The sequence below is a fragment of the Micropterus dolomieu genome, linkage group LG01, assembly GCF_021292245.1.
Source record: "Micropterus dolomieu isolate WLL.071019.BEF.003 ecotype Adirondacks linkage group LG01, ASM2129224v1, whole genome shotgun sequence".
Lineage (NCBI taxonomy): Eukaryota > Metazoa > Chordata > Actinopteri > Centrarchiformes > Centrarchidae > Micropterus > Micropterus dolomieu.
The window spans coordinates 38303401-38320911 of record NC_060150.1 but is presented as its reverse complement, the minus strand read 5'-3'; the positions used below and the strand labels follow the sequence as shown (position 1 = coordinate 38320911).

The window sequence follows — 17511 nt, the reverse complement described above, 5'->3', positions numbered from 1 at the left end:
GGAGGATATAAGGGGAAAGCAACTCCAAAATTGACAGGTAGATGGATCGAAAGACTTGGGAGGTATTTACTTGTAGGTTAGTTTGTCAGCGAAGAAAGGCTACTGCTAAAAGCTCCCGCCTGTGTACCAGCTGCTGGAAAAGTTAAGGGGGTTACCGTGTTGTTGCGTTGTAGATGATGTCAGGCAATTTCATGCAGTGCCACCCGCCTACATTGAGGGTGTACACTACAATACATCAGATCAATATAGAATCATCAGGATTTCTAAATACCCTTATACCATAATACTGTGATACTGCCCAAGCCTATATTAAATTTAAAAAAAGGTTGAAAGAAGACGACCCTTAAGACCTTATTAAACAAGTGATCATTTGCCGAAGTCTACAGCAATGGTTTGAGCTTGGTACTTTTTATGAAGCGCTGACTCTGTAGGAATCTAAACAGGATTTGAGCAAACACTTCCAGACAAGTTGAGCAGCAGGGGATTACAACAACATCTGTCCAAGTTGTTCTTTTTTCAGCTGTGCCGTACTGATGTGCCAAATGAATATTGTGTAACAGTAGATAAATGAGACTAAAAGCCAAATTCTTGCAATGGAGACAAGATACATGAGTAAAACCAAAGGATGTTTAATGTACAAACCACTATTCCCAATGCAAAATATATAATACCATAAAAAGGAGAGATATGATGATATTTGGTTTCTTAATGCAGAGCTTTATTCATTTTAATGTGAGTCTACTCTAGGCTATATTATTTAGGAGAACATAAATAAATAAATACATAATAAAAATGAATACTGGATTAGTCTCTCCAGAAACTCAATACGATACGATACAGATCAGGACTGGAGGGCTTCAACGTGACTAGCATTTCCAGAACAATGACAGCCATCACACATTATTAGCGCTGCAATTATGGCTTGCAACTGAAATAAGCAACACAATGTCAGTATCAGAAGATAAAGAGGGTGTGGGCTCATAAAAGGTAAATCAGTGTTGCAAAAGCTTTCACAATTTCCATGTGCACAGCAACTGCCCAGTTAATTACCTGCAAAGCAGCTCTAGGTTTTATCTCTGATTAGACTTCCATAGAGCTCTTTTGTTTTAGAACCAATTTTCCCCTCTGCTTTTCTTTTTTAGAATAATTAACTGCAAACCCAATCTCATACTGTTACAAACTGAACACTGAGTACACAGTTACCCCCTCTGTGACTGCAATCAAAAAGAGCAGCTGGAGTAGGTCTGTCAGTGTCCACTAGGGGTGCAACAACTAATCGACGTAGTCGACAAAAATCGATTATTAAATTCGTTGTCATCGGGTCGTAACAATATCGTCAGTTTAACGGACTAAAGTGATTTGAACAGTGAAGTTGCTAAAACAACACAACATCAGCGCTGCAGTAACACCTTCACAACCTAAAACCTCCGAAGTGTGGCAGCATTTCACTCTTCACTCAGCCAAAAAGGTCGTGAACTGCAGCGTCTGCAAAGCTGAGCTTTCCTGGAAACACCGGAGCATCTGAAGAGGAGGCATCTCATGTCGTTGCTCTGTGGATGATGAAGACTCGTCTTGGTAAACTAGTTAGCGAGCTAGCTTCCATTAAAGCCGTGTTACTTCACGTTATGAGCTGTAACATTTTCTATACAGTTTCCCTTAGTCAATTTGATTGATTTTTAGTGGCGCTGAGAGTAGCACATAATTATTATACACAACAGCCGCGTTCACATTCCAGATGTGGCCTAACTTTACAATCATAAACAATGCATCGCTAATGCCGACATTCCCAGCTGGAGAACGTGTTGCTGACGAGTGCACAAGATTAGACAACACCGCACAATTTCATACTTTCTAAAGAAGAGAAAACAGTTCTCCTGTCTATGTGTGAGGCGGCGGGTAATCCACACAAAACTCCCTTAAAAAAAAATCGAGTTTTGTGAGTTTGTTGAGTTAGGGGAAAAAAATATAAATTTTGTGAAACACTGTCTACTATAAAATCGTCAATTAATAATTATTATAATAATTATTGACCCCCCTGTAAATTCGGCAAATGTGATGCATGACGTTATTCCTTTCTTTGTATATGGTGTCAGTATGTCCCGGTGTGTTGCAGTACTGGCGTGTAAACTGCTCCGTCACTAAACAGCAGATCAGCTGCACAGATCAGGACTTGATTTCTTTCTTTTGCTGTAGCAGAAACGTTCATTTAAAGATCCATTTTTGAAAGCAGTATTTATTTTATTGTCGTGACTGTTAATTAGCACATGCCTAAAACAACCTCAAGTTTAATTTAAAAGCTGGTAGCTAAATAAGACGCATTGTGTAATTTTGCAATTCATAATCCAAATAGTCGGTTATTCGTTTCAATAATCGATAGATTAATCGAGCATCAAAATAGTTGTTAGTTGCAGCCCTAGTGTCCATGAACACTCAAACACCACCAACAATCTGACATTAACAAGACAGGTGCACCGGACAAACCAACACCTTCCACAAATCGCAGCAGAACGGAGATACAGACAGACGCCACACAATGATCAGCTTCTACCTTACCCAAAATTACTAATAACAACAAGTGTTTGTTATTCAAACACTGCAGTGTGATGATGATCAACGGCTCATTTTAGTTTTTCTGGATATTTCTATTTACTTTCCATTGCTGGAAACATGTTCTAAGAGGACATAAAACCAAGAAGATCTCATTTACTGTAAACAGCAGCGAGCAGTGGCTTCTTAGGCAGGGTATCCATTCACAAATTTGAATAAAATCCAGGGGAGAAACGCTTTGAAAATTGATCCTCCTTTTTAAAAATCTAAAATGATTAAGTAAAGAAACTACCGCATGTGTTAATCAAACATTACCACAATCAAAATAATAAAGATGGGGCTACCACAACATGAACTTTACTAACTGGTCAACCAACAAGACCCTCTTTGTTTGCATAGTAGTATTTACATAGTATACAGTATTTTTCCAGTCAAGCCCTGAGGTAAATGCCAACAAGACATCCTGTATAACACATTCTGATACCTAGTACATCCTTCAGTTTTTATTTTAAAACTTGTTAAGCAGTGCCTTTTCTGTTTTCATTACAATGTGTTCTTGTTTAGTCTAATTACCAAACAGAATAGAAATAAAATCCAAACTACTAGATTTTCAATTTAATTACCGTTTCAGTCATTCATCAAGTAAAAACACCACATTTTGCTTGTTAGAGACTATTTTTATAATCAATTCATGTGCAAATTGTTTTGTGATTAATCAATGAATCATTTAGTCTAATGGAATGTCAGAAATTTGTACAAAACAGTCCAGAACCTAAATATATTTAAAGTTATTACAATCCTCACATTTGAGCAGCTGCTTGATAAATGACTTAAGGTAACTTGTTCAATAGACTAATCGATTAATTGTTGCTGTTTCACCAATACAGCCTCATATGTGGAAAGTCTGTGTGTCTCTATTCATTATATATCATGAAATTAAGATTTTGTTGTTGTTTGCATCTAATCCAGGAGAGTGATATTTAAAATGTGAGTCGATAATGTTATTTTTCTGTCAATTTAAAATATAATAATTGATGTACTGATGTGCTTTATCCTTACTACTAACTTACTTCCTCTCCCCCAGACCTCTGTAACAAATGGCAACGATTGGGGAAAACCAGCTCTATTTGAAGAATATACAGACAGAAAAAAAAGGTGTTTTCTTCTTCTGTAGGTAGTAATGTTTGTGCACTTTCTGGAAGCTAACATCAACAGGCCAGTCAGACATCACAAGTGTTAACTCAGGAAACAAAACAGACCGATCAGATAAACAGAAACTTCCAGTAAGTCTTGAATGAACATTTTTTAAATGTATATTGACATACATCATTAGGATATTAATAAAATGATGCAGCAAGCATTAGTGAAAACCATCTCTAGCCTAAATTGAAGAATGTGCCATGTGAAAAGAGGGTAACGTTATTTTCTTGAGCCAACATCAAGTGTCGTAACTTAGGCGACCGATCAGATAAACAGAAACTTCCAGAAAGTCTTAAAGCCGAATGAACATATTTGAGATGTACTCACATACAGCATGAGGATATTAATAAAATAGCATAACGTTACATAACAACTGAAAGCATCTCTAAAAATAGTGGCGTCATAACTTTAATATTGGACTCTGGTAGTATTGCCAGACCTTCTCCAGCTAACGTTAACTAACGTTACGTTTGGACTGGTGACAGAACTAGCTAACTTAGCTAGACCAGATGTTGTAACATAACATAAGTTACAACTTTTCCTCCTTTTTACTTTAAAAACCCCATTGTCTGAAAGGGTTAGCTAACGTTTGTAGCTAGCTGTAACTAAGTTGTCATTATTTTAGATGAGGGTAACACCGGGATAAAGAAGGGAAGCAAGTTTTAGACTAACGTTAACTTAGCTTAACGTTAGCTGCATCTGTAGTGAAATTAAACGGTTTATAATACATACAATCGCGGGGGGCAGGGGCATGAGGTTGGACAGGACACAACATCCCCACACGTAACGTTAACGTTACTTTAGTCTATGCGACAGGCGACCCGTAACGTTTCACCGTGAACACATCAACGCTCTTTCAGCAAAGAGTCGTTAAAGCAGCGTCGACACACATTTGCTAACACTTGACGGTTTTATTACTTAAACGAGTGCTCACCTGTTTACATGTAATGTCGGCTCCAAGGTCTTCTCTGTTGTTGCTGTTCCCCCCGTCTTTAGCCTGAGTGCGAAACCTGTAAGTGCCCGCCGGTTGCTGGTGATGTGGACGCAGATACCTACCAGTTCTCCTGGCTGCTGCTGCTGCTGCCTTCACGTGCTGTCGGTTATCAGAAGTGCTCCATAAAAATGATGGCACACGGGTAGGCTGTGGATGATCTCCAAACTACATAACTTACAATGGAGTTGTTTTTTTTTTACTTTATATACTTTAGGACTGACTGGCTGTCGGACACTTGGTTAAATTTGATTTTATTAGCAATTTGCACAAGTATAAGACAGTACAGGGCCACTGGAATTCTTGTGTGAACCTCACCGAGTCAGATTTCAACTAAGAACACAAGCAAAGAGAGGAAATTAGACTTGGATGCAATGGCCTTGAAAGCTCCAGGTTATCTGTGTGCCAACAAATGCAGGGGGTTGGTGGTTCAATCCCCAGCTCCTCCTGAACCCCATAATTGCACCTGATGGTTACATGGTTGCTTTGCTGCCATCAGTGTGTGTGTGAGAGGAATATTGTCAAACTCCATTCTTATATTCTTTAATATTTTGTATTTACATTTTACACATGTAAATGTGTCTTAAGTTTTTACAAACTAAATAAGAAAATCTCGTGGCATGGTAGTATTTCAGCATGAGAAATGCCGGATAGTTGGGTAGGTTCAGAAGGGGCCCAGAGCTCTTTTTTCTTTTTTGCCGCAAAGCAGGTAGCATCCGGATCAAGCATCACTTGCATTCGTCGCATGTGGGACTCTGATAAGGATAGATAATGCTTGTGAAGTCACATTTACAACCTTCAGAACCTCTGAGACAGGTTTTTAAGAGTGGTACTTGAAAGCACCAACTCTTTGAGTGTCGACAGCAGCGCTGTTTCTCTGACCTGCTCACACACCCATGATGGCCCTCAACAGACCCATCAAACATAGGACAGTCTTCGCAGGGCATTGTTCACATGTGCATTGTTCATGAACTGACACATGAGGTCTGTCCTGCGCTTCGGATATTCTTTTAAAGTCACGAAACTGGGTTGATTATCGGAGCTGCTCTCTTACAACCTGGATGGCTTTCTGCGCCATCTGTCGTGTACTTCGGGAAACAGGTGACATATGACTATCATAATTATCAGCTTTAACTACAAAATACTTTATGGAAGACCATCCTTGCCATTAAAATAGGGGAAATATGAAAAAGCTTTGTATAAAGCTTTCTGATATATATATATATTTAAATAAAAGCTGTCATAGTGAGTCAAAATTACGCCTAGGCCTATGTCTCTTACATTATTCACATTGAAGAATATAACTCACATTATATATATGTAGGAAAAGTCATGGGGAAGCCATCATTAATATTGTGTTACACCTTTTCATACTATGACTAAATGTCTGCTGTGAAAATGCTCTTCATAATTTACACATACAGTATTTAGTTAAAACTTAACTTGTTGGCTGCTAACCTAGCTTTTATCTGCTTAAAAAAACAACTCACTAACATGTGAATTTGCATGTATACTGTACATACATTTGTACATTTTGAGACATTTTGAAGTGCTACATAGGCTACATACATACATTTTATTATTATTAAAAATAATGTGTCAGGAGTCCCAGGGAGACATAAGGATACCTGCCCACACAGAAGAGGCCTAACCATGCAAAATAAGTGAAAAGACCTGTGTGCACCACCAGTGTGTAGAGCATGCGTTAGATGACGTGTGGGGAGAAGCTTTAAAGTCAGCATATAAGAGCCCTTGTCAATTAGTATTTAAAAAAGTCCAAACTATAAAACACTTGATCAAAATTTTGATTCTCTTTGCAGGAACGAACTTCCATATATTCAGCTCAAAATAAAAATACTGGGCAGGACACAGAAGCTCTGAGTAAAAACAGAAAATCTGTCAGCTGAACTCATCGTAACCCAAAGAAACAGAATGAAGCAGTGCAGGTTATTGCAGTTTTAAACCAAATTGAGGCTGAAATTACAGACTCACATTGATTTTAAATGGAAAATGAAGGTCGTTCTTGCAGTTAAAGCCCGCCGGAGCTCTTGCCAGCTAAGGAAGACCCAATGAAAATGACAGATGGCTATTAATTACACTGGACATTATGGGCAGTCAGTATCTAATTAGACTCATAGAGCAGGAGGAATCACAGCAATAGATATCATACAGTCGATAGCTTTCCCTAAACGTATTCACATACTTTTATATGCTTTTCTTTGATTGTTATGACCGCACTTTACTTCATACGTTGACAAATGTGGACTGTTTAAAGACAACGATAATTCTCGACTGTAAAGTAGCTCAAATAAGGTAGACCAAGCTGCTGCTCACATGCAGGTATTTAAAACCCAGAGGTAAGGTTGGCCTACTCCCTGTTCATGTCTGGACAGGAAGAAAGTACACACTCATTACGCTGCACTGTCACACACACTATGCTGATGTGCTGCTACACCAAATGAATAAATCCACACTTTATTAATAAAGCCCAGGTAGTGCATGTGAATATCTTGCCTTTTCTGCTGCTACCGGGCAGCCAAAGTGTAATAATTGAGTCTTTGAAATGTTTCCAGGCGGTCCCCAGCACAATAAGCTGTAGTTCACCCAGTCTTATTTATTAGTAGCTGGCACTGGCAGCAGAAGGTGCCTCATTTTACATGAATTGTTCCATAGATGTACAAGATAAATGTTTAAAAATGTTCTTCATGCAGTACCACTGGTTGACCACCAGATGGCTGTCTGTCATAACAAAACATAACCTGAGAAGGTACAAGACATTTTCTCTTTGATGCAACTCCTGCAGCTATGAATGTCATTCTGTCTCATGATTTGTTGCCCATTCATTGAAGGCTGAATCAGGTATGATTAACTTTTCAGATATGCCTCCATGATGGGCGCACACTCTAGTTTAATGCTCGCTTTCCAGGCATGCAGTTGATGGCACTTTCGGAGTAATTTTGTACAAAGTAGGGTACAATCCACTATCACCCTCAAGTGATTTTTTGATGTTTCCTTGCTCCGCGGCAAGATAAACAAGCCTAAAAGCTTCAATTAGCCCTTAAAAGGCCTATGAGCAAGCTAAAGTATATTACGCACTGAGGATGATTCATAACATCCTGCATTAACTTTGTCAGTTATAATCCATCAGGAGGTAATAGTGTTAAATAAATCTCATAGTAATTGAGATGAATCCCTCATTTCAATGACAAGTCTGTTTTTTAAGACCCAATTATCCCTTTGAGTTCCCTGGCCCAGCGGATGTGCAGGGTTCGGGCTCCGAGGGGAGAAGACTGGGCAGCAAAGTTGGCTGTTTCAGCAGGGAGGAGAGGATGAAGAGATGGACTCGGTCCAAAGAGGGATGGAATCCTTCCCAGGCTGTGCTGCATCAGAGGGCAGGTAGATTTATGACAAACGCACACAATCTTAATTTGTGCTCAGCCCGATAATGCATCTCAAGGCCAGAATAGTTCTGCTCAGTGTTTCTTAACTGGATGTTTCTTTAATTATATGTCAGAGGCCATAAAACTCAGGAGATTTTCCCACAAAGCACTGTTTTATGTCTTGGTCATTACTGTAAATTACAAGCAACAAGAAAAGAGACTTATGGAAGGAAAATGCAAAAAGAAAAGCGGGTTTATTCATTTCCATACACGCTCTTCTTCTTTCTTTTTTCCACCCACCCTGTTGGAACGCTGATCGTTTGTGAGACTTGGTTATTGCTCCGTAAGAGCAAACTGACCAGGAAAGAGACTGTTCACCATAGCGAGCAGGTGTGAATGCATGAAGCCTCCATTCACCACACAAAAGGAAAGAAAAACAAACCTGTACAAATATTGAATAATACAAGAGTAGTTGTAAACATATACATATTCACAAATCCTTAATCATTTAATACTTTCCTCCAATCTAGTCCAGCAACATAAGCCATTTACACACTTCAGATGGTGTGTACACATACTGTATGATTATTGGACATGACAGTTATTACCAGTAATAATAATCATTGGAGAAACCACAAAAACTGTAGTTTTGATTACCTCAAACTGAAAATACATGATGGCTCTACACAAAAGCTTCTCCACCTCCGCAGCCCTTGGCACACCGCAAGGTGGTTTTAAAGTCTTACAGTCCCTGTCTCTCTGTTATATTGCCTTTTTTATTTGATGTCACTTAGTCTTTGGTGAAAAATAACTTTCAATCCATGTTAGATTACACAAGAGAGCAGCTGCTACTCTTGGTTTTTGAATCTCGCATGATTTTTCCTGCAAAGTTGGACTGCATCGCTGTTCTTCTGAAGTGTTCTGACAAGTGATTAAACATTTAAATTACTTAAAAGCAACAAGGATTAAAAAAAGGCTTCCTACCCCGCTTCATCCTTGCACCCCCCTTTTCCTTGGCCTGTGGGTGATCGTTTGCTCACCATCGGCTTGGCACGCACACACTCACTCATACACACACGAACACAGTAAATCAGGCAGGTCAGTGCATCATTTGCTTTCCTTCCTCTCTTTCCCCCCCACTCTGTTACAAGTCTTTTTCTCCCCAAGCCATTTCTGTGGTGTTGAGTCCATGGATGCAGGGAGAGAGAAGCCTTTCGCCCTCCTCAGCTCAGCTCGAACCCGGCGGAGGACTCAATAGCGTACAACAGCTTGTTCCTCATCAGTTGCTGGTCGCAGAACTCCGGGAGTTTGAGCAGGTTCATGCAGGTGCTGGCGGTGGGCAGGCGCTCCAGGTCAGTGCCGCCGTTGTGGATGCAGAAGACCGGGTAAAGCTCCTGTGTGCATACGTAAGCTGTTAATAAGCACCTGACAAATTGGCTGTAGTCACAGAGAGAATGGAACATTTCATGTCAAACTCCACAAGGGGATTAAATGTTAAACGAGAGGCATTAAGCGTTAAGCTAATACTGTGGAAGCATAAATTTTGGAAATTATGTTAGTGCTTTAAAGGTAGAGTGGGAAACTAGCCCACAGTTTGACCCTTGGATGAGACACTGGAGGAATGGTCATTTCATGTTGTCTATCTGGCATTTTTTTAAATCAAGCCTCCTTATGATGAGGCCACCTCATCTACAGACTATGACACTGACCGTTTCCATCACAAGCCGGGGCCGACGAATAAGCTCCCCCGTCCTGATTCATCCTCTTATTTAAAGTTAGCGTAAACGGTTCAGTGGCCATACTTGCCCGATTAAATGGCTCTTCGGGGGCTTAGCCGTAACGACCCCATTTTTCTGACAATTACCGTATTAAACTATCGTTGCTTATTGAGAAAGTGCCATTACCATGGCTATCATTTTGGAAAAAAGGAGAGTTTCCATCATCTTTTTTAAATGGCTTCTCCTGACAGAGCTATTTCTTCTCTAATGAATCCTGGGCCATTTCACGACAGCTAATTAAGGCTTAGCTGGCTCAGGCTGAGGGCTGGGTCAGGGGCCGCTCCCCCCACGAATTACCGCCCTTTCAGGCCCGGAGAAGAGACGGAGGGGAGGGGTTTGGGCGGGGGAGGGGGGGGGGGGGGGGGGGGGGGGGGGGGGGGGGGGGGGGGGGGGGGGGGGGTATCCACACACTGGCCAAAGTCAAATTGATTAAATGAGGAGGGAAGGCAACTCTCAAAACACCCGAGAGGAAGGATTTTAAGGAGAGTTTTGATCCCTCACTCTACTGCAGAACTGTAATTAGGTTTTTGTAACTAATGACAGGCATAAAGAGTACTAAAACCAATCATATGATGATTACAGCTTCTGGTTAGACCAACTAAGACACATAAAAACTCTAAATGGCCCTGAGCAACACATTCTCAAACTACCTGATAAGTGTCCCACAAATCAAGTCAGTGAGAAAGTGAAACAGCTTCCAATTAGGAAATCATTTAGCAGGTTAGCAATAATGATTCGGCACTGCTGAAACAATGTTAAGAAGTAGGGGAATATGGTTTCCGTGTCTGGTCATTTAACAGGAAATTGCTGCTTTCTGCTATGTCACTCAGAAGGCAAATGTTCAAAAGTTCAACCTGCTACCGAGTCCTGAATGGCAATATTTGTCCAGTCGGGATCTCCAACCAAGCCCACACATACGGGGCTGCAGACGGACTTCTTCAGCAAAGGAAGGTCATGAACTATAAAACAACAGTGGATGTGGAGATAAGGCCTCGCCACACTGCCTTGGTCTTATCGCCGCCTAATTTGAAAATGATCATTTTGAGGGATGTTATCAGTCTCGGTATTTTCATTACAAGCCCATTAAGAGGGAACACGCCCTTTGGCTGAGCTTGGAAAACCTGCCAGTAATGGAGGAAACACGTAGTATACAGTCTGCAGCAAGTAAAGGGAGAAACAAGGGGAAAGTTCAAGTCTGGTAAATCCTCACCTTGAAGCCCAGCAGTGGAGGTCTGGAGCAGCTGGTGACAAACTTCAGCAGCTTGCGCTTTTCCTCATCTGTGAAGCCTTCAACAACCTCCCAAAAGATCTGGATGACTGGGTGAGTGGCCGAGTACCCGCCTAACGGAGGTGATGATAGAGAAAATAATATTATCTGACAACACTCATACATACATTACCCTCACTATATTTGTTAGTCTGTGTAATATGTCTGTGTGTATGTATATATCTCCGACATGTCAAATTTTCATACCACCAATTTCACACATCTGTTTACTTGTTATGAGGAGTACACGACCTGTTTTATACTAGAGATATGGGGTTTTAAGAACATGGGCTTTTACCAAGCATGGAGGACCTAATGGTGCGTTCCATTTACCTCAGAAGTCGTACGTCGGAGCTGGGAATGACGTCACACCCGAGTTGACGGCGTTCCAGTTAACAAGTTGGAAAACCTCGCTCAGCCAGTTGTTTACAACTAGCCAGGTTAGCTATTGGTACGCCGGTTGATTGAAAAAAAACAAAAAATAATTGTGTGGGATTTACTCATACTAAACACTGTAGCCACACAACCACATACAGCTGTTGGACAGCACTTTCTGTACGAACATTTCTATGAGACACAAGTACACAGAAGTGCTAATAAACAGTATAAACTAAAGCTTTCACTAACTGTTGATACCCCGACACCCATCTTGGATCATGAAGTCGGGGTAGTGCGATTCTCCCGACTTCCGAAGTCGGGATTCTGACTTAAGGGGGCGTTCCCTTTGGAATTTTGACCTTTGAACTCAGAAATTTCGACTTCCCATGTCAAATGGAACACACCATAACGAAGAAAGACTATTGAGATGCATTATGGGAATTGTAGGAGTTAGTGTTTTTGGACTTGAGTCACAGTAAGAACTTCAAGACAGTACCTTGGCCTTCACTGCTTCTCTTTTGACTACTTTTTTTTTTTTAAATCCGTCTCTTGTGAGCCCCACAACTTTATGGAAAGTCAAGACTTAATCTCTGAAGTACCCCTACAAGGGTCCCTAAGCACTGCAGGAAGTTGAAAGCCCACCATAAGTACTTTTAACATCAGCTCCTACCTGAATAGTTTGTGAACTTTTTTAGGTCATCAAGACAAATTGGCACATGAGCCCCAGAGATCAGCACCTGTTAAAAAAAGGGTGAAAAACTCACATTTAAGGTTTCTGTGAGTTATAAATATGCTGCAGGTTGGTGGACAGTTTAGCTCCTCCTGCATTGTACCTGGATCTCCTGCTGGTCAAACATGCGCAGCCACTCCAGGTTGACCACATTGGCCAGGCCCTGTCTGAAGGCCAGGCAGTGAGGCCTGATATGCTTGTTCAGTCTGTAGTCCGCCACCAAATGGATATAGGCTATCCGGTTTGCTGTGGTCACAGGAATGTCTTTGCCTCCCGTCTTCAGCTCAACCACCTGGGTCAAAAAGGCACAAGGCATTTACATATTTCCTGCAGTTTTTAGCTGTTAGTGTTTCACAGTTTTTTTTTTGTACGTCTTAGTTCTGTTTAAATATGACCTTCTGATAGTAGCTGAGTCATATTACTGTTAGATAGCCATACTGCATACTTCATTATGCATATCACTGAAGCTGCCATTGGTGCCAGATAACAAACAAACAATGTAAGTGCCAGGTGGATTACATTCAATCACTGAAAGGTAATTAAAATGTTTTCCAACAGCACTCTGATTAAAGGTATGGCTCAATGTGAGTGTGTGTGTGTGTGTGTGTGTATATATGTGTGGTTTAGTGCATTTCAGTGTTTCTAAATATAGCACATCCAATGAACATCTGGTCCAATACAATTTGGCCTCAAGATCTCTTTTCATTAGCTATAGAGCAGTTAGCGCTTGATAGGATGTGCTCATCTCTGTTCATAAAGCGGTGTATCTATGATGACATCATAGCAGCTACAGGGGTATATATAAGTATTATGTCCATCATTTCCCAATGCAGCTTTCTTACATTTGGCATATGTGAAGTTGTGTTTTCAGAACTGAATAACTGATTCAGTGACTTTCATGGCCTGTTTCTTTTATTTTTAGTCCAACGAAGTTTTGGGGAGTTTTAATCCATGCGGAAACTCATTACTCAATAACTACATTTCCGTACATTTCTGCAAGGTGGAACGTTTTTAACATGTGCCAAACATGTGGTCACACGTAGTCACAAAAACTGACAGAGAGACACTTGTTATACTTAGACATTTGCTTAACAGCCAAAAATGACAATAGACATGAATCAGCAGCTCTCTGACGCAGACTTAACAAAAACTAATTGATAAGCTACACACAAGTATTCAGTACAGCGATATTGAATTAGATTGTATTATAAAGGAAAGGTGTTCCCCTGAATGCTACGTACAGCATGTGGTTCACTGACAGGCAAAAAATCCTTTTCTGCTTTTCTTCCTCCTCCACAGTGGATTCTGATTATGTGCTAATGTAAGAGAATTACTGTCCTTATCGTGCTTGTTTTGGTTATCTCACGAGGGCAAATGCAGGGCAGACTGCTCCCGGGTGTGTGCCTAATCTTTCACAAATTGTTTTCCCTATCGTGTTTGCGATTCCCTATTTGCGACCAGGAGGGCTACATTGTGCCTCGACCATTTCAGGTGTTGTTTGAGAAGAGCTAATAAGACGCGTTAAGGCCCTTAGCAAACAGGGGCTCTGGGTAGAGTGCAGGTCTGGGCCCAGGTGACTAAGAGTGGTGGTGGCGGTGGTCGTCTCCGCAGCCTTGAGCTTTGGAGGAGACGTGCTTAAGAGCAGTGAGTTGCTTCTGTCAGGCGTGTTCTGAGATAATTTCAGGGGGAAAGGCCGGTGGAACGGTCAACAGAGCTGCTGTGTTCTCTGCACTGCAGTAGAGCTTAGGGCGACAGTGGCGACGTGCTTTATCTCTCTCAGAGCTGAGAAGTGGTACATCATGAGGAAAATGAATTATTAACGCCACAAAGAGGAACCAAACAGGAGGAAGGAAAGACGGCTGGTACTGACCGGGGTATAAACAGAGGTGGAAAAAAAATATATAAAAAAAAAAGAACTTGTGAATCATTTATCCGCCTCCATCCCACCCTACTCACCTGAGCCTCTCCCAGATCGTTGTTGACCACAGTGAAGTTGAGGCCAAGCTCCTCCACGTCACCTTCATAGCTCTTGAGGAAGAGAAGGTTGCGGTACATCTCTGGGTCCAACGACGCCAGGTGGTGGATGTCCACATCTGCACTGGTTCCCAAAAGTTTAGACAGGAAGAAACTGGCAAAGGGCAATTCCACCAGCATGTTCTCATACAGCGCCTGCAGAAAAATGTGGCTGTTGAGTCGAGGACAGCTTCAGGACAAGGACACAGTTCTTTTCTTGTAAATTCCACCACAAACATCAATCAATCAGTACAAACGAGGAAATGCTCTGAGCATTCAACACAGCAATTGTTTATAGCTTGGGTGTCACTAAAACATTATGATTAAATAACCAAGATAAGTAAATGGGCTGCAGCCTGCATCACGTAGCAAGCATAATAATACTAAGTACATATCCAAAATCTGATTACAACATACATTACACAACATTAAATTTGCCTACTACTCTTGTGTCAAAGAATCAAGTGATAAGATCTGGTCACAACAGAGTGACTGAGAGCAAAACACAGAAACACAATCTATCTACAACACACAGGCTTCTTTTTCTCTCACCCCAAACTTTATAAATGCCAATTCTCACCTTGACCTTAAATGCCATTAAGAACCACAGCCGGGCAGGTGACTCATAAAACCCAAAGCTAATGTACTGGAATAGTCAGAAAAAGAGCCCGTTGGAGGCATTAAAATATACAGGTCTTTATAAATGATAGCGCTAAAAACCCTGACCGCATCAGCTAAATGGATTATAAATCTAGAGGATTTCCATAATGCATGCATCTTAAACACACACGCACGCATAAATCAAAGCTATTTTCTAAACACAGGTTAATTGCGCAACTTCAAACATTGTCTATTTTTTATGCAAAATAATCCACTTAGTATTTCTCTCGTGGCCGGTGCTCGTTTCAGACCATATGCGCCGCATGGCCCCTTGAAACCTATCAATAACACTTGTGCCGGGAAGAGGCAGCGATAAGTATATGGGAAAAAACTGTAGCCTTATTTTTTCAATGCCACTTACTTTATTTATGAGTGTTTATTGCCAGAAATTGTGCCAAAATTACTTGGGCAGGCAAGAATTAATTATTATGGCCCGGGCCTTTTAATATAAGTGAGTGCAGTGGCAACGCAATTAAAGCAGATCGCGGCACCATCAGGTGGAATAAATGCCAGCAACATTGCAGGTGCATTCTGTTAGCTGCCAAATACATTCCTTAATTTACAGCATTAAGAATCAATAAAATTATAATGCCTTTCAAACGCATCTCTATCAATCAGGGGCGCCACCCTCATACACCTCTAAAGGGGACTATCAGTCACTGGAGATCAGTGAGAGCAGACTGTGCAGAAGTCTTCTGGGTAGGGCAGGAGGAGGATGAAACTTTCCTCACCCTCACAGTTTACGGAGTGGAGAGGCCACTGCTGATGAGGTTGGAGGTTTGGTACTAATGAGAGATGAATGAGGCACAAAGAGAACCTCCTGCAGGCCATGTTACATAATGAGAAATGGGATTTTTGACAAAACCATGTCAGCACACACTCCCATCAAGATTAACTTTTTACTCCAAGGTCTGGAAGGATGGAACCACAAAAGCAAAGTAACCTGTTTTCACGTTCCACCATTTGTGGCTTAAATCTTTCAGCTTGTCAGCTGGGTGGACAAGGGAGGAAGAGGGATGATGACCGGCCTCTATTCTGATGTTCAATCCCATTTCAGTGAGTACCCTAGACAAGCCACTCCTGCCTGTAATACATCACCTCCACAACAATGGCACGCCTCGGACATTAATTAACAATATTAATCTCCCATGTCCTTTGAGCCCGCAATGTGCACTGTGCACACTGCAGCAGGGGTGATGCAATCCCAATCTATATAAACGGTTGCCTTTTATCCAGGCAATAACAGCACTAAACAAATATCAATACACCTCTGAAATGGCCACTCAAACGTCCATTTTTATGGAGAAAGAGGAAGTTAAGGTAGGGTTAATTGAAAGTCAAATTCAAATTAATTTCCCCCACGCCTAATTGCCTAAACCATTAGCTATTGAGAGCACAATATTGAGGGAGTGGGGGGCGGAGAGCTTGTAGCTGCTGATTGATCATTTCTCACTTGCAAAGAGTGCAGAGAGGAAGGAGGAGGAGTTACGACGCTCTGATAAGTGGACCGGACCATCTCGGGCCGAGCGAGAGAGAAAAGACCTGGATGTTCCTGACTGTAAAACAGATCAAAATGCTATTACCACATGCTTTGAATGCTTATTTATGTCCCTGTCTGTGTGGGCTCACTGATTTAGTGCCGGCCAAATGCAATCACTACACAAACAAGAGGTAGGAATCATCGGCTAATGGAAGCCCTAATTGAGAGGCGACTGCTTGTCATGAGGTAATTCTTCTCCAGGTTGAGATGATAGTCCCCCATCCACCACCACCACGAGGAAGACATCTTGATAAACAATCACTAGCACATGCATTAAGGATGATTTAGAAACATTAGGCTGTAATAAATAGTGCCATCGGAGGAAGGAAGGGACAGAAAAACAATGCTGTCAACAGATTATTCACCGGGCTAATTAACAAACCTAAAGCTTGCACGAGTGCCAGGTTCAAGTTCTAACCCCAACAATAAAATCTTTTTTCAGAAACAAATGAGGGCAGTTTCTCTGAAACTTGTCAGTGCCCAGAACAAATACCAAAACAACATCTAAATTTACATATGCAGCGAGGGCAGACTTGACTCTGACTGCCATCGATCTTAACTGACTTATTGAGTATGAAATCAAAGCAGTCTGTGACAAAATCTTACAATCGACTTTTTGCTTTTACCAACAGCTTCAAAATCTTCCTTCAGACATTCCCCCTTGTTTTGGGCATTTTAAGGGAATATCGAACATCATCATCACCTTTCCGAGGATCCTGCCCAGAAAGTAGTAATGCCTCGTGAAGGAGTCCCCGACCAGCATCTCTGCAGCGGGGCTGGGGTACAGCAGGCCCTCGTTGGTCGTCTTGAAGAAGCCCTGGTTGGGATTGAAGCCCGACTTGAGGAGCTCGTTGAGGAACTCTCGAAAGATGCCGCCACCGTCAATGCCCGCCTCGTCCAGACCGTGAGCATTCAGCAGATGGACTCTAATCCTTTTCTTCAGGTCCGGCTCTAACGTAAGGACACAGAGCATGAGGAAGAATTTACGATAGTAAAAAAATAGACAAAATGTTGTCCAATAAAGTTA

At 41.4% G+C, this 17511-nt stretch overlaps 2 protein-coding genes and 1 long non-coding RNA gene across 10 annotated transcripts in view; 1 reads left to right on the top strand and 2 right to left on the bottom strand.

The window, feature by feature from the left end:
• The window catches only part of dnajb6b (DnaJ heat shock protein family (Hsp40) member B6b), a 27266-nt gene extending 22393 nt beyond the window's left edge, over positions 1 to 4873 (bottom strand). For 2 of the 6 annotated variants that reach the window (XM_046068438.1, XM_046069243.1), the window contains exon 1: positions 4682 to 4856. The gene's annotated coding sequence lies outside the window, so the exon portion shown is untranslated. Of the gene's footprint in view, positions 1 to 4681 lie in introns of all 6 variants that reach the window. The other 4 variants (XM_046066868.1, XM_046066036.1, XM_046067655.1 and 1 more) reach the window with 4 other exon arrangements.
• Positions 4030 to 17511, top strand: LOC123984094. Its single transcript, XR_006828421.1, has 3 exons — positions 4030 to 4883; positions 15928 to 16000; positions 17117 to 17511. It is a non-coding gene; the product is annotated as an uncharacterized LOC123984094 (long non-coding RNA).
• The window catches only part of ube3c (ubiquitin protein ligase E3C), a 30621-nt gene continuing 21463 nt past the window's right edge, over positions 8354 to 17511 (bottom strand). For all 3 annotated transcript variants that reach the window (XM_046064997.1, XM_046063530.1, XM_046064273.1), the window contains exons 19-24: positions 17188 to 17435; positions 14228 to 14440; positions 12375 to 12563; positions 12212 to 12278; positions 11107 to 11237; positions 8354 to 9512 (exon numbers count right to left, since the gene is read on the bottom strand). In XM_046064997.1, coding sequence (XP_045920953.1) covers positions 9342 to 9512; positions 11107 to 11237; positions 12212 to 12278; positions 12375 to 12563; positions 14228 to 14440; positions 17188 to 17435 — 1019 coding nt within the window. In that variant the 3' untranslated portion in view covers positions 8354 to 9341. The remainder of the gene's footprint in view (positions 9513 to 11106; positions 11238 to 12211; positions 12279 to 12374; positions 12564 to 14227; positions 14441 to 17187; positions 17436 to 17511) is intronic.